The sequence below is a fragment of the Armigeres subalbatus genome, chromosome 2 (genome assembly GCF_024139115.2).
Source record: "Armigeres subalbatus isolate Guangzhou_Male chromosome 2, GZ_Asu_2, whole genome shotgun sequence".
NCBI classification, from domain to species: Eukaryota; Metazoa; Arthropoda; class Insecta; order Diptera; family Culicidae; genus Armigeres; species Armigeres subalbatus.
Window position 1 is genome coordinate 262452418 of NC_085140.1, and position 24116 is coordinate 262476533.

At 39.7% G+C, this 24116-nt stretch overlaps 1 protein-coding gene across 2 annotated transcripts in view; it reads right to left on the minus strand.

Annotated features, from left to right (window-relative positions):
• Nucleotides 1–24116, minus strand: part of LOC134212165 (protein madd-4) — an 803678-nt gene that overhangs the window by 263596 nt on the left and 515966 nt on the right. For both annotated transcript variants that reach the window (XM_062689782.1, XM_062689781.1), the window contains exon 2: nt 6672–6741. In XM_062689782.1, coding sequence (XP_062545766.1) covers nt 6672–6701 — 30 coding nt within the window. In that variant the 5' untranslated portion in view covers nt 6702–6741. The remainder of the gene's footprint in view (nt 1–6671; nt 6742–24116) is intronic.

The window sequence follows — 24116 nt, forward strand, 5'->3', positions numbered from 1 at the left end:
TTTTAGGCGAAACGTAGTTCGTCGGGTCTGCTAGTTGTGGAATAAACACGTTTTTTGCAGATTTTCCTCATGGATTTTTCACGCGGTTTATCGAAATCGTCAAGAAATACGTGAAAACTTTGAAAAACCGATTTTAGTTGAAGTCGTTTTTACGCGGATTTCTGGATAATTAGAGATTGCATATTGTCAGGGAACTGTAAAAGTAGGTATACTTATGACATTGTTTTCCCTAAGAAATAATAATAAAACATTTATTCTCTTCTCGTAGAGAAATAATAACAAATTATAATTAAAAACTTTCAGCAAGAAATGACTCTCGAACAACATTCGAAAGCTAAAAAGGTGACGAGTATTTTTCATTCGACTTGAGTCGTTTTTCAGTGTGTTATTGAGCATCCATAATGCCAAAACATATCGTTATTCTTGTACCTCCTCGAGCATACTCGAACGATGAGTCGTTTTCGAGATCGAATCGAAACCCGTAATGCCAAACATGTTCGACTCGATAGAATTACGTTCGAATCGAGATGCACAATGCCACCCCTGATTTCTTAAATTCGTTTCGTTTCGAAAAATTACAACAATTCCGCTAGATAAGAAGAACTTAAACTAAAAACGAAATTTAACGAAATTCCGCGAAATTTCGAAGCTAATTAAGACTTAAACCATAGACATAAACTGTCTCGTAAGGTCGTGTATTATCAAAAATTTTGGCTGCGCCGTTGAACAAAACCATAAAACTGTTTTCAAAATTTAATGTTATACAATTTTTTCTATTAACGCTTACTACATAATCCCATTCTGAGTCGACAAATACGTATTTAGATTTCTTCTATAAAACGTCTTCAGTGTATTGTTAGAAATGTCCAAAAGAAAACGAAAAAAATGCAAATGTATGCTTCTAACAATTCTCTATTAGCGAATACGTCTGCTATATGTTTTCTTCACCATAATCACATAATTCTTAAATGAAATAAGGTTTTTAACAGAATTTGAATCAGAATACAAAAAATCTCACAATTCCTATATTTTTATATACTTACTGATATAAACCCGAACTGATATAATTGATCAGATTCGGGAGCACACACTCCACGATAAATTCCTTTGAAAGTAACAAAAATGCTGGGGTATTGCCTTATCGCCAATGGTAAACGGGAACGTGGCGATTTATCACAGACAGCTTCTTCCGTTACTGTAACTGTATTGGTCGCAAAGCAGTTATTTGACTTTGAATAAATGAAATCAGAATTACGTACATAATGTAAAATCAATTCAATAAAAAATACGCGGAAAAAAATTAAAATTTCGTTTCGTTTCGTAAAATTTGAATTAAATGGACCTTGATTTCGTACCGTTTCAAAGTCTCGGAAGTAAATATATATTTCGTTTCGTTTCGAATCAACATAGATATTTTGAATTTCGTTTCGTTTCGTTAGGAAAAAGTGTCTTATCGCATACCCTTAGTTATGCCTGCAATATTTTGCATGCTAATTATTGGTATTAACCCTTTGGTATTATATCTCTTATGCAAGGCAAGTTTGTAACACAGTATGGTATCAATAACAGAATAAGGTATTATTAAGTTATTTTCTCCTGCTCGAGGAAAGATCTTTTGGTTCGAATATGGTACGAATATGGTAGGTCCCATCACATTTTTATATTAATGGGATGTAACAATGACAGAGAAAACAAGAGCTACTTGGAATGCAACTATATACCAAAAAAGGGCTCACAACTTGTTAATTCATTAATAACTAAGTGATGAACTCGATGTGCCATTTGAAAAATCACTTTAATAAAGCAAAAAAAAACTTTAATATCTGCCAACCTACCTTACTGAGGATTATCAGCAGATATGGACTCTATGGAGGTCGCAGACTCAGTTAAATCTCCATGAATCGCTCGATATCGACTCATGGAAGCAAATTACGCCATATTAAAGAATATTTTCTGGGCTACAATGATAGTCTCTTCAGACAACTTCGAAACCATTTTCTATTCAACATTTCCATGAGCCGAAGATCCCTTCCATATCGAGCCATGCATGTTTGACTGTACTTAGAACCCATGACAACACCAAAAAATGCTTAGAATGAAATCTTATACCAAGATGATGTCACACAGCTTGTTATCTACAATAACTGCCCCAGTCACAGAGGTTGACCGGCAGACCGTTACTCTATCGAGTTCGTAAACTACTTTGAACACATGTCATCAACAAGAACTACTTGGAATGCAATGTTATACCAATATGTGGTCACACAACTTGGTAATTCTTCAGTAACTGGCTCCGTTACGGAAATTGATCAGAAATTCTGGAGGACTTTTTGGACGAAATCCTGGAAAACTTCCGGTCGAAATTCTGGAGGAACTTCCACAGCAATTCCTGAATGAACATCTGGACGGAATCCTGGAGGAACTTACGGACGAAGTTTTGGAGGAACCTCCGGACGACATCCTAGAGGAACTTTCAGATGAAATCCGGGAGGTATTTACGGGCTACATCCTGAAGGAACGTCCGGATTAAATTCTGGAGAAAATTCCTGACCGAAATCCTGAAGGAACTTCTGGACGACATCCTGAAGGAACTTCCGGACGAAATCCTAGAGGAGCTTCTGGACTAAATCCTGAAGGAACTTCCGGACAAAATTCTGGAGGAACTTCCGGACGAAATTCTGGAGGAAATTCCGGACGAAATCCTGAGGAACATTCGTACGGAATTCTGAAGAAGATTCCGGACCAAATTTTTGAGGAACTTCCGGACGACATCCTGGAGGAACTTTCGGACGAAATCTTGAAGGAACTTCTTGATGACATCCTGGAGAAACTTTCGGACGAAATTCTGGAGGAACTTCTGGACGAAATCCTGGAGGAACTTCCGGACGAAATTATAAACGAACTTCCACACGAAATCCTGGAGGAACTTCCGAACGAAACCCTGGAGAAACTGCCATACGTAATCCTGGAGAAAGTTCCACACGAGCTCCTGGATGAACTTTCGGAAATCTGGAGAAACTTTTGGAAGTAATACTGGAGGAACTTCCGAACGATAGGAGGAGGAGGAACTGGAAGAACTTTCAGATGAAATCCCGGAGGTATTTACGGGCTGCATCCTGAAGGAACGTCCGGATTAAATCCTGGAGGAAATTTCTGACCGAAATCCTGAAGGAGCTTCTGGACGACATTTTGAAGGAACTTCCGGACGAAATCTTAGAGGAGCTTCTGGACTAAATCCTGAAGCAACTTCCGGACAAAATTCTGGAGGAACTTCCGGACGAAATTCTGGAGGAAATTCCGGACGAAATCCTGAAGAACATTCGTACGGAACTCTGGAGAAGTTGCCGGACCAAATTTTAGAGGAACTTCCGGACGACATCCTGGAGGAACTTTCGGACGAACTCTTGAAGGAACTTCTTGATGACATCCTGGAGGAACTTCCGGACGAAATTCTGGAGGAACTTCTGGACGAAATCCTGGAGGAACTTCCGGACGAAATTATAAACGAACTTCCACGCGAAATCCTGGAGGAACTTCCGAACGAAACCCTGGAGAAACTGCCATACGTAATCCTGGAGAAAGTTCCACACGAACTCCTGCAGGAACTTTCGGAAATCTGGAGAAACTTTTGGAAGTAATCCTGGAGGAACTTCCGAACGATATATTGGAGGAACTTTCTGACGAAATCCTGGAGAAACTTCCGCTCGAAATCCTGGAGGAAATTCAGACTGAAATCCTGAAAGAACTTCCACACGAAATACTTGAGGAACTTTCGGATGAAATCCTGGAAGAACTGCCTGGATGAAATCCTGGAGAACCAGTCGGACGAAATCCTGGAGGAAAATCCGGTCGACTTTCTGGAAGAACTTCTGGACGAACTCATGGAGGCACTTCCTGGACGACATCCTGGAGGAACTTCCAGACGAAATTCAGGAGGAAATTTCCGGAGGAACTTCCGCACGAAATCCTGGAGGAACTTTTGGACGAAATCCTGAATGAACCTCCGTTTGAAATCCTGAATGAATATCCGGATGACATCCTGGAGGAACATCCGGACGAAATCCTAGAGGAACTTTCAGAGGAATTCCTGGATGAATTTCCACACGAAATCCTGAGGAACCTTCGGATAGAATCCTGGAGGAATTTCCGTACGAAGTTTTGGAGGAACCTCTGGACGAAATCATGGAGGAACTTCCAGGCGCAATCCCGGAGAAATTTCCTGGAAAGGTCGGGGGAACTTCTGGACGACACCCTTGAAGAAATTTCGGACAAAATCCTGGAGGAGCTTCTGGATGAAATCCTGGAAGAACTTTCGGACGACATCCTGCAGGATCTCATAGACGAAATCCTGCAAGAACTGGACGAAATCCTGCAGGAACTTGAAGACGAAATCTTTAGGAATTTCCGAACGACATCCTGGAGGAACTTCCGGACGAAATCCTGGAGAAACTTCCGGATGAAATCCCGGACAAACTTCCGGACGAAATCCTAGAAGAACTTCCGAACGAAGTTCTGAACAAACTTCTCCACGAAATCCTGGAGGAACTTTCGGATGAAATTCTGGAGCAACTTCTGAACGTAATCCTGGAACAACTTCCTGACGAAATCCTGGAAGAACTTACTGGACGAAATTTTGAAGGAACTTCCGGAGGACATCCCGGAGGAACTCCCGAACGGAGTCCTGGAGGAACATCCAGACGAAATCCTGGAGGAGCTTCCGGGCGAAATCTCGAAGGAATTTCCAAACGAAATCCTGGAGGAACTTCCACACGAAATACTGGGGAGCTTCCGAGCCAAATCTTGGAGGAACTTCCACACGAAATCCTGGAGGAACTTTCTTAAGAAATTCTGAACGATCTTCCACACGAAATCCTGGAGGAACTTCCGAACGAAATCCTCGAGGAACTTTCACACGAAATCCAGGTGGAACTTTCCTAAGAAATTCTGCAGCAACTTCTAGAGGAACTTCAAGACGAAATCCTGGAGGAGCTTCCGGACGAAACCCCGAAGGAACTTCCAGACAAAATCCTGGAGGAACTTCCACACGAAATACTGGGGAGCTTCCGAACGAAATCCTGGAGGAACTTCCACACAAAATCCTGGAGGAACTTTCGTAAGAAATTCTGAACGATATTCCACACGAAATCCTGAAGGAACTTCCGAACGAAATCCTGGAGGAACTTCCACACGCAATCCTGGAGGAACTTTCCTAAGAAATTCTGCAGCAACTTCTAGAGGAACTTCAAGACGAAATCTTTCAGGAACTTCCGAACGAAATTCTTGAAGGCTTCCGGACTAAATCCTGGAGGAACTTCCGGACGAAATACTGGATGAGCTTCCAGAAGAATCTCTGGAGATACTTCCACAAAAATATCTAGAGGAATGGAATGTTCAGAGGAATTTCTTGATGAGCTTTCCATCAAACTCACGGACAAAATCCTGAGGAATTCGTTGAGATACTTCTGAAGAAATTTCGGAGAATTTTTGAAGCTGTTTGGCAGTTGGCTCACAGGTTGACAGCTCGGCCCATAATAAAATTAAGTTAAGGGTGTTCAATACGTGAAATAATTAGGTTTTTCCAAATTAATTTATAATAGTTCCCGTGCACCAAAATTCAATTAGTCTACACCGACCCATGCCGCTGCCGATCATCAACGGCGTGACGCCGCCGCTGGCTGAAAATGATTTATCACGCCGTCGCCGGTAAAATTTTAATCGACGCACAGGTCTACCTAAACCCTATGACAACATGTAACAATACTTCGAATGTAATGTAATTATATTCTACAATCTACAAAAAAGCTTCTGAAACCGATTTTAATTAGCCTCATAAAAATGCTTGAAACTTTTTTACTCTCCCATAGACAAATCCATTAAAATAAGAAAAAGACAACCGATGGTGTTATCTTTGACATGTCGGAAACGAGCCAGGCTCAGGCTGAAGGTCTCCCTAATAAAGACAATAAAAAAAATAAAAAGCTTTAACATGTCACATGACTTAATATAGGAAGATCATTTTAAAATACTTATGATAATTTATAGATGAAATGTTATTTAAATCTTATTGTTTTTACTTGACACACCAGTTGCACACTTTGTAAAAAACACATTAATAAAGCACAATATAATATCACTTTGAGAGGAATACAGCGGAGTCACGCACACTTTTTTAATTTCAAGAAGTCGATAGAGCGTATAAAGGGGGAGCGTTAATTCAAATTTTGAGTATAGAGGGGCGTAAAATGAGGACGTAAACAGAATTCCAAGGTTCTAAGTTTATTATGAAAAACGAAACACTTCTTATTTTTTGCAATTATTTCCCTGATTAGCCACTTCTCGGTTTTACACTAATCCGGTTGTTGAATTACTTGACTGCGTATTATTATTTTCAGGTGATTTTTTTCCTAAATTATTTTATCAGAATTAATATTGGTTTAAAATAGAAAATTGTTTTCGTTCTGCATAATAGCAAATTTTTAAATTACCTAAGGACAATTTCCATTAACTTATGGAGAGTTTATCTAGCTATCTAGCTTTAGAAAATATGTGCAAAATATATATCCAAGACTGTCATCAATCATTTCATCTATCACCGAACAACGTCTGTTTGAAACTTCTCTCATCATTATTAGTTTCCTTGTACGGAAGACTTTTCGCAAGAAATTACTTACTAGCAGCAGTATTATTTCCTTGAAATCCATATTTATCAACTCAGATCGTCTACCATCTTTTATTGATTATCTGCAAAAGAAGAGAACAGGAAAAAAAATACTATAAGTGAAAAGTTGGTTTATTGAATATGGCTCGAGAGCTAATAAAAACATCTACAAAATCCACAGTCGCATCTTTCTTGGGTCGGACGGCCGTTAAGGCCCGGAAGCAAGAAATCGAACAAGATTTATTCATTCGCTTGGCTTTCCACTTGCTGTTGGCTGGCTGGGTGGCCTGTCATCTGCATCGAGCCCCGGCCTGCGACGACGACGTCGGACGAACGGATCCTATCGATATACTGAGTGGCTTTTCTGCGAGATCGGTCGGAACTTCTTCCAACTTGACCCCCAATCGATGACATTGTTATTATTCGACAGCAAGCGTTTCCAAACTGGTCTTCGCTTCCCCAATCATCGCGACGAGGACAACCAGGTTTTATTCCGAGCAGCACACCAAAAAAAGGAGCTGAAAGCAAACTTATCCTTTTCTTGTGAAGTGAAACTGGAACATGAAAAATTTGTTCTGGAAAGAGAGCCATTTCTCCTCCATGGTGACTTTTCACAAACCAACCGCCCAAAGAAAGGGTTCTGCGGGTGGTGGCCAACGTAGACTAGTTCACATTTACAGGGACATTTTTTTTCTGTTTCTTTCAATGAGATTTGTTTTTCCTAAACCAGATTGGAACTAAAACGAAGCCAGCAAGAAGCTGCATAAAAAAAAACAATTAATCTCTTTCATTGGTTTTTTTTCCTGAAATCGAGGAATTCGAATGAACTCATCTTTTAAATCCACTTTGAAGTGATTTAAAAAATACTTTCGAATAAAATCACCTATGGACCAGCCTACTGCCATATATTTCAGGAGTTCGTTAGAGCGGTACACTCAGTTTTATTTTTTGTTCCAATTTACGGATGCGGTTTTTTGTGTGGTTCCAGGCCAGGGATGCCAAGATTGTGCGGGATGGTGGTGTCGTTATTGAAAATTGGTATCAAATTTTATGATTCAATAGTAAGCCGCAAGCGGGGTGAATTTGCTTTTGGCCGCTGCCATCGCCTATCGTGTTTGGGTTTTGCGGTTTGATAGCTTTTTATTTGTGTAAAGAAGAATTGGTTGTTTCTCTCTTCCAAAGTGCCTTACTGGTTAATTCTCTCAGTTCATATTTTCAGCCAAACTTTTCGCAAGGATTATCGCCGTATTTGACAGTTATGAAGTATTTCGTTCAGCCCAAGTTTTGGTGAAATTTATGTTTATTGGATCACGAGCAAAAAAATGAATGCTCTATTTGTGTTCACTTGCCAGGTCAATTATATATTCGCCAAAACTAAGCTATTCATCATACTTCTTTTTGGATGAACTCTGGTTAAATGACGAAAAGATATCGTGTCCAGAAGCATTCGGCATGATGCTGTTCAGATTTCTACGTTAATCCTGTTAAATGTTATATTTCAATGAGAAACCAAGTTTTGCAATTTTTCTTTTTTCAAAACTATTTCTTTGTAATAAGTATTATAAGCACTTTTGAAGTGACTTGTTACCGAATAATTCTGTAAAAATACGAATCTGGTTTATGCATTTCATCCCTCTCCTGCCCATGGTGTCTGTAGAGCACCATCAAATTTTGTACCTTCTGAGCTTCAGCTTATTGTTTCAACAACAAAAATCTATATTTTGCTTATCTTTCGGGTTCTATTAGACTGCTAAATACCTATATAATCAATTTTTAACCTGTCATAAGACGAGTTTGAACAATCCCATTGAATTCCACCACTTAATTGTATCCTGACAGATACGTATTTCGACCTCAACAGTAAGGCCGTCTTCAGTGTCTTGTACTTGACTCGACTTGAAGAAAATGATCGCAGCTTACACTATTTATACTATGCGTAGGTATAATAATTTATCTAGGTACTTATCTTACTACGGTGCTTATTTCTACTCGCTTGATGTGCTTAATGCTTAGGTATAAACTTGAAGAGCCAGGAGCTACCATTTCCTTGATCTTTATTCAACAACCGCGTTTGTACCTGTCGGTAGATTTCCAAGCTCTCAGCAACATCAAGTTTCCACGGAGAAGAGACATTTCTTAAAATTTTAATGTTTGATGTCGTAATTGAATGATTTTCCTGATATACATGTTCAGCTACCTTAGACCTAAACTCATAATTTAATCCCTTATCAGTTTCCCTCTTAGCCTTACTTACTTCTGCAATATGTTCTTTGAACCTTACATCTAACGATCTTTTGTTTGACCTACATATACTTTATCACACTGTGAACAATTAATTTGATAAACCCCGGCCTTATTTAACATTTCTACTCTATCCTTTGTGGAGCCCAACAGTGTCTTCAGTTGATTGCTTCTGCTGGAGAATACTAAATCGATGCCGAATTTCCTCAGTCGATGGCGTAGCTGGGGGGTGATGTGTCGATCATAGGGGACCGATACCCTCTTCAGCGGTTCATCGATCGGTGTTAGTGTTGTCAGTTCGTTTTTCCGTAGGTTCCTCTGCTTCTTGTTGATGATTGCTTGTATTGTTCTTTCCTTGTATCCATTGATCCTCGCTGTTTCCAAGATGTGTTGTAGCTCCTTCGTTTTTCCTTCTTCGCTCAGGGGAATCGTCTGCATCCTGTGGATCATGTGATGAAAAGCTGCCATTTTGTGCTGATACGAATGATTTGATGTGTATGGGATGACTCTCATGGTGTTGGTGGGCTTCCTGTAGATTTCGAAGTCTAATGTTGCATTTGTTCCTTGAGATCCCAGTAGATCCAAGAAAGGTAATTTACCTTCCTTTTCCTCCTCGTGGGTGAATTTGATGTCTTTATGCACGTTGTTTATCGCTTCCAAAAATCCTGGGTAGATCTTTCCGGTTGATGATGCTGAAAATGTCGTCCACGTATCTCCACCACTTCTCGGTAGTACTCCTTGTTCCTCTAGGTTGTCCTCCAAATTCGCCATGAATAATTCGCACAAAAACGGTGATAGCGGATTTCCCATAGGTGCACCCTTCGTTTGTTTGTAGAAGCTTCCACGGAATGTAAAGTAGTTCTCATTCATGCATAATCTTGCAAGCTTGAGATACATCTTACCTTTCCTCGCCATGTTGTATCCGTCCGTTGTCCTAGTAGCCAATCCTCGACACAGCAGTTTCAGAGCATCAATTAGCACTGGAACGCTTAGGGTATGCGACAATGCCAGAAAGCGGTCTAGAGCATGATACCATGATGTCCTCTTCTCCGATGTTTCCTGATTCCAATATCCTCTTGGTGAACTCCTGGGTGTTTACAATCTGCTGAGGAAAGCATACATCTGGACATCGAACTTGGAGGCCAAGTTTTGTAAAGGATCCCACTGATGAAATTATTTCACGCATCTTTTTTCCTGGTTTATGTATCTTTGGTAGTCCTTCGATTCTTGGAAAAACAGGGTTCCTAATTTTTACTGTCAGCTTCTCCAATGGTCGTCTTGCAATCTATTATCGTTTTATCCGTAAGTCGGATTAGTCCGGGTAGTAAAGGTCCACTCTCAAATGCCTGTATGGTCCTCCGTTGATTTTTGTCGTCATCTGTTCATCGTAGTCCTCTTTGTCCATTATCACTACTGCGTTTCCTTTGTCCGCCTTCATGTAGTAAACTGGTTTCTCCTTTAACTCCTTTAAAATCCTCCTCTCGTCTTTGTTCGATGTCCCATGATGTCCTGCTTTGATGGCGTCTGCTACGATGTTTCTCACGCTATTCTGGTCCTGTTGATCAACATTTCGTGAAATCGCTGTCTCAGTATCCACGATTATCTGCTCTAGATCCGCTTTCTGGGTTGTCGCATACCCTAACCCCTTGTTGAGGTGTGCTAATTGTTCCTCCGGATAAACTGCTGTGTCGAACGGTTAACAACGAATCCTCGATCATTTGTACTGTGGGGTTAGTCGTTCTACCTTCCGTCGCTGATTTCCCTCGTAGAATGGTCAATTTCTTCTTGTGCAGTCTCCTCTTCCTGTCCGCTTCACTCTTCGGCCCGCTGTACCTTCTTTGGGAATATGTCGAAAGAATCTTGGTTCTCCTTTGCCAGCTTGAGGTGCAGGTTGTAGCACTCTAGTTCAACCTCTAGCTTGGCATAGTGTCCTGATTGACAACTTCAACAAATCCGATTCCGCCCTCTTACTGATAGATTTTGGGATGTGAGCTCCCATCTTAATCCTATGGCTGACAGGGGTCAGCCTCTCCTTTCGCACTTCTTAAGAAGGCCACGTCCTTAAATACCTGCGATCCTCCTCTTCAAATCTATAAAAGTACTACGCTCGTTCGGCTTGGATACCATTTTGATAAGAAAATTATTTTGAGCTTTTTAGTGGAATGTTTTCACCTGTCATAAGACAGTTTGAACAATCCCATTGAATTCCACCACTTAATTGTATCCTGACAGATGAATTTCGACCTCAACAGTAAGGCCGTCTTCAGTGTCTTGTACTTGACTCGACTTGAAGAAAATGATCGCAGCTTTCACTATTTATACTATGCGTATGGGTATAATAATTTATCTGAGTACTTATCTTACTACGGTGCTTATTTCTACTCGCTTGATGTGCAATGCTTAGGTATAAACTTGAAGAGCCATTTCCTTGATCTTTATTCAACAACCGCGTTTGTACCTGTCGGTAGATTTCCAAGCTCTCAGCAACATCAAGTTTCCACGGAGAAGAGACATTTCTTAAAATTTTAATGTTTGATGTCGTAATTGAATGATTTTCCTGATATACATGTTCAGCTACCTTAGACCTAAACTCATAATTTAATCCCTTATCAGTTTCCCTTTTGGCCTTACTTACTTCTGCGATATGTTCTTTGAACCTTACATCTAACGATCTTTTTGTTTGACCTACATATACTTTGTCACACTGTGAACAATTAATTTGATAAACCCCGGCCTTATTCAACATTTCTACTCTATCCTTTGTGGAGCCCAACAGTGTTTTCAGTTGATTACTTCTGCTGGAGAATACTAAATCGATGCCGAATTTCTCAGTCGATGGCGTGGCTGGTGGGTGATGTGTCGATCATAGGGGACCGATACCCTCTTCAGCGGTTCATCGATCGGTGTTAGTGTTGTCAGTTTCGTTTTCCGTAGGCTCCTCTGCTTCTTGTTGATGATTGATTGTAGGTATTGTTCTTTCCTTGTATCCGTTGATCTTCGCTGCTTCCATGATGTGTTGTAGCTCCTTCGTTTTTCCTTCTTCGCTCAGGAGGATCGTCTGCATCCTGTGGTTCATGTGATGAAAAGCTACCATTGTATGCTGATACGAATGATTTGATGTGTATGGGATGACTCTCATGGTATTGGTAGGCTTCCTGTAGATTCCGAAGTCTAATGTTGCATTTGTTCCCTTGATAACCAGTAGATCCAAGAAAGGTAATTTACATTGCTTTTCCTCCTCGTGGGTGAATTTGATGTCTTTATGCACGTTGTTTATCGCTTCTACAATCCTGGGTAGATCTTTCCGGTTGATAATGCTGAAAATGTCGTCCACGTATCTCCACCATTTCTCGGGTAGTACTCCTTGTTCCTCTAGGTTGTCCTCCAAATTCGCCATGAATAATTCCTTTAAAAAACGGTGATAGCGGATTTCCCATAGGTGCACCCTTCGTTTGTTTGTGAAGCTTCCACGGAATGTAAAGTGGTTCTCATTCATGCATAATCTTTGCAAGCTTGGATACATCTTTACCTTTCCTCGCCATGTTGTATCAATCCGTTGTCCTAGTAGCCAATCCTCCAAAAGGTTCAGAGCATCCTTCACTGGAACGCTTGGGAACAATGCCGCTACGTCAGAATGATACCATGATGTCCTCTTCTCCGATGTTTCCTGATTCAATATCCTCTTGGTGAACTCCTGGGTGTTTACAACTGATCTGCTAAGAACGGCTTCGGCATACTCTGGAACTCCTTGACTAACCACTTGGCCAAGTTTTGTGTAGGGGATCCACTGATGAAACTATTTCTCGCATCTCTGTACCTGGCTTATGTATCTTTGGTAGTCCTTTGATCCTTGGTAAAACAGGGTTCGTCATTTTTAACGCGGGCTTCTCCGATGATCGTCTTGCATTCCCTTTATCGTTTTATCCGTAAGTCGGATTAGTCCGGTAATGGTCCACTCTCAAAATGCCTGTATGGTCCTCCGTTGATTTTTGTCGTCATCTGTTCATCGTAGTCCTCTTTGTCCATTATCACCACTGCGTTTCCTTTGTCCGCCTTCATGTAGTAAACTGGTTTCTCCTTTAACTCCTTTAAAATCCTCCTCTCGTCTTTGTTCGATGTCCCATGATGTCCCTGCTTTGATGGCGTCTGCTACGATGTTTCTCAAGTATTCAAGGAGTTCCAGAGTATGCCGTGAAATCGCTGTCTCAGCAGATCAGATTGTAAACACCCAGGAGTTCACCAAGAGGATATTGGAATCACCCTAACATCGGAGAAGAGGTGCTAATTGTATCCTCGACGTAAACTGCATTGTTCCCAAGCGTTCCAGTGAAGGATGCTCTGAACCTTTGGAGGATTGGCTACTAGGACCTTCCGGACGGATACAACATGGCGTAGAAAGGTAAATTTCTTCAAGTCTCCTCTTGCAAGATTATGCATGAATGAGAACTACTTTAATATGTCCGTGGAAGCTTCTACAAACAAACTTGAAGGGTGCAGGTATGGAAATCCGCTATCAACCTCTCTAACTTGTGCGAATTATTCATGGCGAATTTGGAGGACAACCTAGAGGAACAAGGAGTACTACCTGAGAAGTGGTGGAGATACGTGGACGACATTTTCATCATCAACCGGAAAGATCTACCCAGGATTCTTAAGCGATAAACAACGTGCATAAAAGACATCAAATTCACCCACGAGGAGGAAAAAGAAGGTAAATTACCTTTTCTTGGATTTACTGGCTATCAAGGGAACAAATGCAACATTAGACTTCGAAATCTACAGGAAGCCCACCAACACCATGAGAGTCATCCCCATTGACATCAAATCATTCGTATCAGCACAAATGGCAGTATTTCATCACATGATCCACAGGATGTCAGACGATTCCCTGGAGCGACTTGAAGGAAAACGAAGGAGCTTACAACACATCTTGGAAACAGCGGATCAATGGATCTAGGAAAGAACAATACAAGCAATCATCAACAAGAAGCAGAGGAACCTACGGAAAACGAACTGACAACACTAACACCTATGGATGAACCGCTGAAGGGTATCGGTCCCCAAGCTCTCAGCAACATCAAGTTACGCCATCGACTGAGGAAATTCGGCATCGATTTAGTATGATCTCCAGCAATTGAAGCAATCAACTGAAGACACTGTTGGGCTCCACAAAGGATAGAAATCATAAATAAGGCCTTATCAGTTTATCAAATTAATTGTTCTGCAAAGTATATCTTTGAACAAACAAAAGATCGTTAGATGTAAGGTTCAAAGAACATATTGCAGAATTTAAGGATAAGAGGGAAACTGATAAGGGATTAAATTCATGATTGTTGCTAGGTCTAAGGTAGCTGAACATGGCGTATCAGGAAAATCATTCAATTACGACATCAAACATTAATCGAATTTTAAGAAATGTCTCGTTTTCCGTGGAAACTTGATGTTGTTGAGAGCTTGAAATTGTTCTTTCCTTGTAGGTCCAAACGCGGTTGTTGAATAAAGATCAAGGAAATGGTAGCTCCTGGCTCTTCAAGTTTATACCTTCTTCAAGCACAGAATCATCTGCATCCTGTAGAAATAAGCACCGTAGTAAGATAAGTACCTAGATAAATTATTATACCTTCGCATAGTATAAATAGTGTAATGTTGATCATTTGTTCAAGTCGAGTCAACAAGACACTGAAGACGGCCTTACTGTTGAGGTCGAAATACGTATCTGTCAGGATATCAATTAAATCCTGGGTGGATCTTCTTGATTGATGCTCAAACTCGTCCAGGTGAAAACATCTCCACCACTCAAAATAATTTTCTTATCAAATGGCATCCAAGCGAACGAGCGTAGTAATTTTTATAGATTTGAAGAGGAGGATCGCAGGTCGTTTGTTTGGGCTTCCACTTAAGAAGTGCCATTCGAGAGGCTGACTCTGTCAGCCTATAGGATTAAGATGGGAGCTCACATCCCAAAATCTATCAGTAAGAGGGCGGAATCGGATTTGTTGAAGTTGTCAATCATGGGACACCATGCCAAGCTACGTTGAACTGATAGAGTTACAACCTGCACCTCAAGCTGGCAAAGGAGAACCAAGATTCTTTTCGACATATTCCTAGAGAAGGTACAGCGGACCGAAGAGTGTGAAGCGGACATGAAGAGGAGACCATTCGACGATTGAAATCAGCGACGGAAGGTAGAACGACTAACTCCACAGTACAAATGATCGAGGGATTCGTTGTTAACCGTTCGACACAGCAGTTTACGGAGGAACAATGAGCACACCTCAACAAGGGGTTAGGGTATGCGACAACCCAGAAGAAAGCGGACCTAGAGCAGATAATCGTGGATACTGAGACAGCGATTTCACGATATGTTGTACAACGGGACCAGAATAGCGTGAGAAACATCGTAGCAGACGCCATCAAAGCAGGACATCATGGGACATCGAACAAAGAAGAGAGGAGATTTTAAAGGAGTTAAAGGAGAAACCAGTTTACTACGCTATGAAGGCGGACAAAGGAAACGCAGTGGTGATAATGGACAAAGAGGACTACGATGAACAGATGACGACAAAAATCAACGGAGGACCATACAGGCATTTGAGAGGTGACCCACTAATCCGACTTCCGGATAAACTGATAAAGGAATGCAAGACGATCATCGGAGAAGCTTGCGTTAAAATGACGAACCCTGTTTTACCAAGGATCAAAGGACTACCAAAGATACATAAGCCAGGTACAGAGATGCGAGAAATAGTTTCATCAGTGGATCCTGGGATCCCTACACAAAACTTGGCCAAGTGGTTAGTCAAGGAGTTCCAGAGAATGTCGTTCTCCTTCAGCAGACTCAGTTGTAAACACCCTAGGAGTTCACCAAGAGGATATTGGAATCAGGAAACATCGGAGAAGAGGACATCATGGTATCATTCGATTCGACGTAGCGGCATTGTTCCCAAGCGTTCCAGTGAAGGATGCTCTGAACCCTTTGGAGGATTGGCTACCAGGACAACGGACGGATACAACATGGCGAGGAAAGGTAAAGATGTATCTCAAGCTTGCAAGATTATGCATGAATGAGAACTACTTTTACATTCCGTGGAAGCTTCTACAAACAAACGAAGGGTGCACCTGGGAAATCCGCTATCACCGTTTTTGTGCGAATTATTCATGGCGAATTTGGAGGACAACCTAGAGGAACAAGGAGTACTACCTGAGAAGTGGTGGAGATACGTGGACGACATTTTCAGCATCATCAACCGGAAAGATCTACCCAGGATTTTGGAAGCGATAAACAACGTGCATAAAGACATCAAATTCACCCACGAGGAGGAAAAGGAAGGTAAATTACCTTTCTTGGATCTACTGGTTATCAAGGAACAAATGCAACATTAGACTTCGAAATCTACAGGAAGCCCACCAACACCATGAGAGTCATCCCATACACATCAAATCATTCGTATCAGCACAAAATGGCAGCTTTTCATCACATGATCCACAGGATGCAGACGATTCCCTGAGCGAAGAAGGAAAAACGAAGGAGCTACAACACATCTTGGAAACAAAGAGATCAATGGATACAAGGAAAGAACAATACAAGCAATCATCAACAAGAAGCAGAGGAACCTACGGAAAAACGAACTGACAACACTAACACCGATCGATGAACCGCTGAAGAGGGTATCGGTCCCCTATGATCGACACATCACCCACCAGCTACGCCATCGACTGAGGAAATTCGGCATCGATTTAGTATTCTCCAGCAGAAGCAATCAACTGAAGACACTGTTGGGCTCCACAAAGGATAGAGTAGAAATGTTAAACAAGGCCGGTGTTTATCAAATTAATTGTTCACAGTGTGATAAAGCATATGTAGGTCAAACAAAAGATCGTTAGATGTAAGGTTCAAAGAACATATTGCAGAAGTAAGTAAGGCTAAGAGGGAAACTGATAAGGGATTAAATTATGAGTTTAGGTCTAAGGTAGCTGAACATGTATATCAGGAAAATCATTCAATTACGACATCAAACATTAAAATTTTAAGAAATGTCTCTTCTCCGTGGAAACTTGATGTTGCTGAGAGCTTGGAAATCTACCGACAGGTACAAACGCGGTTGTTGAATAAAGATCAAGGAAATGGTAGCTCCTGGCTCTTCAAGTTTATACCTAAGCATCAAGCGAGTAGAAATAAGCACCGTAGTAAGATAAGTACCTAGATAAATTATTATACCTACGCATAGTATAAATAGTGTAAGCTGCGATCATTTTCTTCAAGTCGAGTCAAGTACAAGACACTGAAGACGGCCTTACTGTTGAGGTCGAAATACGTATCTGTCAGGATACAATTAAGTGGTGGAATTCAATGGGATTGTTCAAACTCGTCTTATGACAGGTGAAAACATTCCACTAAAAAGCTCAAAATAATTTTCTTATCAATTTTTAACACAAATCCAGCTTTTTACGCTAGCCATAAACTAACAAGGGGTGAATCGAATTTGACACATGCTGTGAACTTAAATTTAAATAATATCTTGGTAGCCTTGAAATAGAGTTTTGATCTCCCCGTTACCATCGAGATTTTGCATGTTGTTTATTTTTAAACAACAAGGAAATTATTTTTCTTTAATACCTATATATATTGCTAATCAATTTTCTATTTTAGGGATTTCATTTTATAAATAGCCTTAAAGCCACGCTGAATGGTGTCAGTAACGGTTACGAAATTTCATTGGTATCAACTTTGGTGTTCAAAATTCAGAGCTCGTCTGGTTGGCCTGTGCCATGAAACGTTTTCTTTGGCTCTAGGAACAAGCCGAAACTCCCGTGTCGGCTCTTTACGACGAAGCCCTTTGCAGCTATTTATATTTTAATCCTAATCCTAATCCTAGTTGAAGCTTCCGAGCTTAAATTAAAGATTAATTCTCCTGAAATTCTACGATTAATTAAGTTTCAAATTACGTGATTTATTTCAAAATTGCTAGTATCTTACGACTGAGGTGTAAGATGATTCATTCGGTAATTCTTTTGTTAATCGACCACGCATCGCACATAAGAGCATCTAGTTCATCTAGTTCGTATCTCGTCTCGTCTAATAATCAAAAACGCCCATGTGGGAAAAATTGTTTTCCTCTATGCTCTTCCTCCCAAAAGCTTTTTTGTAATAGTACATATTGCATTTTGTCAGTTAATTAAGCTTGGAGACGCGAGGCTTCAAGACGATCATTCAGGTAGGCACTTTGTATGTTAGATGAGATAACTACAACAATGATGTCATTCACTAATCTGTGCGATAGATGAATTAGCATCGCGATATCCGAGTAACATTTTGAAGCCCCAAAATCATAGATTTTACAAAACATTGATAGTTATATAATATCACACTGACGTAGAACGCTCGTGTCCTTTATTATAGAAATAATGCAGGGAAGCCTTGAGGTTAGCTCAATAAACATTAATTCAAACGCCAGCCAAGCTTATATTATCTTGGATACCTAAAAGAAGTGCAAATTAATAATATATTTTGATGGACAAAATGTTAAACCAAGTTTTGAATATGTGCTCGAAATCCAAGTAGAATTATGACAATTGAAATTTTTTTTACAAAAAATTCAACGAATCACCGATTGCTAAGACCCATCTATAAATATTATAGTGGATACAGCATGTGTCAAAAGGGGTGATTCAAAGTATTATGGCACCGACTCGTAAAAAGCTGGATAGATAAACTATTGAAAACAATCAAGTACCTATTGATTAACAACCAATAACTTTCTTTTCTTTTTCCACGCATTTTAGTTGTCCCGATTTTTTTTTCGAATTTTCAAAAAAGTAGAGGGCGCATCCGACGATTTCGGTAATTTATTTTATTGTTTTTGTAAAAATTGTTTTTCTTTTATTTTTTTAAATTTTTACATATAAAAACAACTTTCCAATCCTTAAAAAAGGTAAAGTAAATTACCAAAACCGTCTGATGCAGAAGTAAACTTGTTTTTGCTGCGTTACAAGACTGCTCAGCCGGATAACTACACGTTCCATTATCTATCAACAGTCGTCAAGCATTAATTCAAAATATATAGTTACGTTAGCCATCGTAACGAATCATCAGGCCATCAACCCAACATCGGACTTTGCACCAAGCAAAGTCAGCAATTGTCGACCAGCACCCAGCAACAGACCACAGTAGTCAGCGGAATTCCTCAGTTACACTGGATCAGCAGTTTTACTTATTAAATAGAGCCCGAGGCTCGATTATCGATTCATTCTAAGTTTATATTTCAATCAGTGCAGTTTAATTCATCGAATATAGTGTGTAAAATAAGAAATAATGTCAGTGTTAGTTTTTTTTAAAATCCGAACGTGACTTAGTATCGTAATTGGCGCAGCCGTCCGGGCTTCGAAAAAGGGCGTGTGAAAACAGTGTAAAAATTTGGATTCGTAAATCCAAATTCAGTTGATCCGAAAGTACCTTGAGTTCTGAGAGAACAAGCGAAATCATCCAGCGTCATCTAGGGTGTGCTGGAGTCGAAGTCCGCGGAACCGCGACCCACCACGACAGCAATTAGGTGAGTACTTTTATTATTCATCTTTCGAATAATTTACCCGCGGGGTCTAAGCCTTTCTTAGAGAAGCTTCTTCCCCATCAGAAAATAAATGTTCATAGAGAATTGTTTTTCTGAACAATACACACACGAGTTCTAAGAGAACGTGTGCATTATTTTAACCCCTCTCAGTTAATGCCTAAAATTACAAACAAGGCCAAGAGTGCCTTGGATATCACAAAGGCACTTCTGAAAAATAGGATCAGAGCCCAATCTGATTCCGATTCAAATAGCGAATCTGACAACGATTCAATCGAATCAGCAGAAAATTCGCGTATTCCAATTAAAAACCTAGACATCCCATTCCAAAACATAACGATGTCTGAAAGTAACCCACATATTACGCAACAGTTAACCGCAATAATGCAGGCGATAGAGAGAATAAACGCGAAACAAAACGAGCACGACGCAATCATACGAAATGTAACCGGATCGAAATGTCGCCCGGCTCAACTTCGTCAGCAAGTGCATCGTCCAGTGCACCGCTAGATGCTAATAGAACAAACTTGGATTATTTATTCAAAATACCTGACCCAATAAAATCACTTCCAACTTTTGAGGGTAATATAAAGCAATTATCCGCCTGGATTCAGACAGCGGAAAACACATTGAATCGGTTCAAACCATATGTGAACGATTCACTGTTTGACATGTACAACACCGCGGTGACGAACAAAATACAGGGTAAAGCAAAGGACATTCTATGCCTAGCTGGAAACCCGCAAGATTTTGATTCTATAAAAGATATTTTAGTCAACGCTCTTGGCAACAGACAAGAGCTCTCGAAGAGCTCTGGCAGAATAAAATGGGAGATAACACACCGATACACAAATATTATCAACGTACCAAAAAAAATTGTGCAAAGTATTAGAAATCTTGCCAAGCAAAAACAAGTTTACAAAGACAACTGGAAAGCCATCAATTCGTTCATCGATGAAGACAGCCTTGCTGCCTTCATAGCCGGCTAGAGGAACCCTATTCGGGTACGCACAAGCTGCAAGACCCAGCAACATTGAGGATGCCTACGCATTCTTATGTAAATTCAAATCAAAAGAAATTACTGCCTCTTACATGTCCGAGACAAAACCCTCCAAACCATTCCGACAAAACTCCAAATTTGAAAGACAGGGTCCCTCAAAAAACAAACCAACTAATTCCACACAGTCAAATCAGCCCATCCCGATAGAAATAGACCCATCCATCAGGAGTAGATTAACGCTCAACAAAAAACTCATCAATAATCAAGAACTAGAAAACAGCGACTCAGAAGAAGAAAAAGAAGAAGATGAATTATTGATAACTTTTTAGTGAACACCGGGACAGAGACAATCACATGAAGAACACGAATTACCTTCCATATTTAGAGATTCCACATCCATACTGGAGACCAACCAAATTATTAAAATTTTAATCGACTCCGGCGCTAATAAAATATAATCTCTCCAGGAATACTGACAAACCCTAAATCTATCCAGAGTTCAATAAAAAATGTTTCAGGAAATCACACTGCCGAAAAGAAAGGAAAGCTGAACCTATGTAAACACCTTCCACATCTTACCTTCTATGAATTCCAATTCCATGATTTCTTTGACGGAATATTAGGCGCACAAACCCTTGCAAAATCTAAAGCCAAACCCTACTTCCACACGGTGCCCCCAGAAGCGAATATTATCGCACTTTCATGAACCTCCGTGGTTTTCTCACGAAAGGAAAGCTGAGAGCACCAGGAAAAGGATACGGAGTATTTTAAAATCTTTCATCGGTGAAATTTTGAATACGCCCTATTTTAAAATTGTATGGCTTTTCCCATATACATACATGTTAGCTGCAAAATATAAATATATAGTGCTTACCTTTCCAATAGTAATTAAATCAACTATTGTTGAAATGCCAGTAGCAATACGAAATCTTCCAAATAAATTAATGGTCTTCGACATTCGGGTAATGTGTCCAGCCCACTTAGGTCTGTCATACATTAAGATTGGTCGAACTATAAATCTCATGGAACAATAGTGCTGGACGCGTAAGTTTTTGCACTTAATTGCAGAGCACTCTCCAGATTAGACAATTCAATGTTTTCATGGCAATAAACCCATATGTCAAGACATGTTATGATATTGAGTAAGTGATATGTTCCCAATAGTCATGAAGATCGATCACGAAAAGCACCCCAACTTACTTTGCGTTCTGTGTTTGGAAAAGATATCATTTTATATTGTGTGTGCAAATGCCATTTCACTATTGCATTATCAAAATAAATTCAACGAATTTTATTGGATAATACACAGCTAATAATTTTGAAAATTCAATGACGTGTACAATTGCAGCTGACCCAAACAAACGAATAAACATTCGATATCCAATTGAATTTGATTGAATTTTACAAGCAAGCACAGTTTGAATTCATTTTAATTTGGAAGAACACTAATATCGATTGAATTTTGAGTATTTTTGCATGCTCAAAATATGTGCATGAAAATACATTTAAAATCACAACATATTTTTATCTGTGTAGGTATTGTAAGAAAAGGGTGTCACATGTAAACATAATAAATTAAAACAAGCATAAAATATTCGCTTTCCTAATGCATCAGCAATTGTCAAAGCCTGAGCACAGATATGTAAAATTGTATGATTATAATAAAAACAAATCACTGGTTACAAAAATCTAGCAAAAGACTCAATACCTATGCAATCGGTACACGGTAAGCTTAGCAAGTTCTATTGTTTAAAACTGAAAATATCGCATTTCAATCATTCTAAAACTTGTCCAAAAGCAAACAATAGGGAAAAGACATCATTAATATTCTTATTTTTAGCGTTTATTACTCAGCTGCATTCCATCCAAATTACTTGATTTTTGAAACATGGCTAATTTCAATACACGGAGAAACTCGTTTACTCATTAATAGATACTTTTGTTTGCTATCTCTTTCCCTCTGCTGGAAAATTTACCCATTTTGGGAGAGTAAGTGGATCTACTCATTTAAGTGAGTGAAACTAGCCATGTTCTAAAAATCAAGTAATTTGGATGGAATAACTTGCTAAGCTTACCGTGTAAAGATTGCATACGGGTTGTCTGGGTTGCTGGGCCGAACTACCCCGGTGAGGTGCTTGCGTCTTGCTCTCTTTTTATCATGGGAAAGAAAGGGGAAACTAACCAAATTTTGAGTAAATTGAAGTATTTTGAACTCAAGTTTTGGGTTGATTTATCTGTCCGTGTAGGTTTTTGTAACCAATGATTTGTTTTTTATAATCATTCAATTTTACATCTTTGTGCTCAGACAATTACTTATGCATTAGCAAAGCGAATATCTTATGCTTGTTTTAATATATTATTTTTACATGTCACACTTTACTTAGAATCCCTTTTATCCAATAAAATTCGCTGAATTTATCGTGATAATGCAATAGTGAATTGGCATTTACACACATCTTTTATTAGGATTTCCTTTCCAAACACAGAACGCAAACTAAGTTGGGGCGCTTTTCGTGATCGATGTTGTTCCATCAGATTTATAGTTCGACCAATCTTAATGTATGACAGACCTACGTGGGCTGGACACATTACCCGAATGTCGAAGAACATTCATTTATTTGGAAGATTTCGTATTGCTACTGGCATTTCAAAAATACTGTATATATAGCACTATATATTTATATTTTGCAGCTAACATGTATGTATATGGGAAAAACCATACAATTTTAAAATAGGGCGTATTCAAAATTTCACCGATGAAAGATTTTAAAACACCCCGTATCCTTTTCCTGGTGCTCTAAGCTTTCTTTTCGTGAGAAAACCACGGAGGTTCATGAAAGTGCGATAATATTCGCGTCTGGGGGCACCGCACAGTGCTTCGAACGTATGGAGCTACGGGTCATAACTTACATTCTACAAGTTCTAACTCAATGGTGTCTTTGGGGAAACGGTTGTAAACTAGTTTTTCTACTAGTTGCATTATTGACCTATGTTAAATTGATAATTGCATAAGTGGCGTAAACGCCAAAATTACATAACATATAATACGCTTCGTATAATCGAGATCCATTTGGGAAAATTGTCACTTATAATAAAAACTAATATTTGCGTGATTGACCTATGTTGAATAGATAATTGCATAAATGCCGTAAACGCCAGATTTTACGATATGCCTCAATGAATCAGGATCTTTTTACGAAAAATATAAGGTATGATAACAGTTTTCAAAGCTCTAATGTTGTATACTATAGAATCAAGTTCGACTGGGAGCATCTTGCGGATGGCCAGAAAATGAAGGATGTCGGACATGGCCGCGGATTTGACCAGAGGATAGTGTTGTTTTTAATGTCGATATTTTTTTTATGGAACTAGAGCCGCGACACGCTTTCAGCCTTTGGTAATTTTTGTGTGTAGGTGCTATGTCCTGACTTACTTACTTACTTATGGATCCTGTACACCTCCGGTGGTGCAAAGGGCCGACTTGAAAGATCTCCATCCTGAGCGATGCCCGGCTATCGCTTTAACCTGTTGCCAGGTTAGATTTCGGTCGACTTCTTTTATTTCTTTATTCAGGCTTCGCCGCCATGAGCCTCTGGGTCTGCCTCTGCTGCGATGTCCCGCTGGGTTCCAGTCTAATGCTTGCTTACAGATT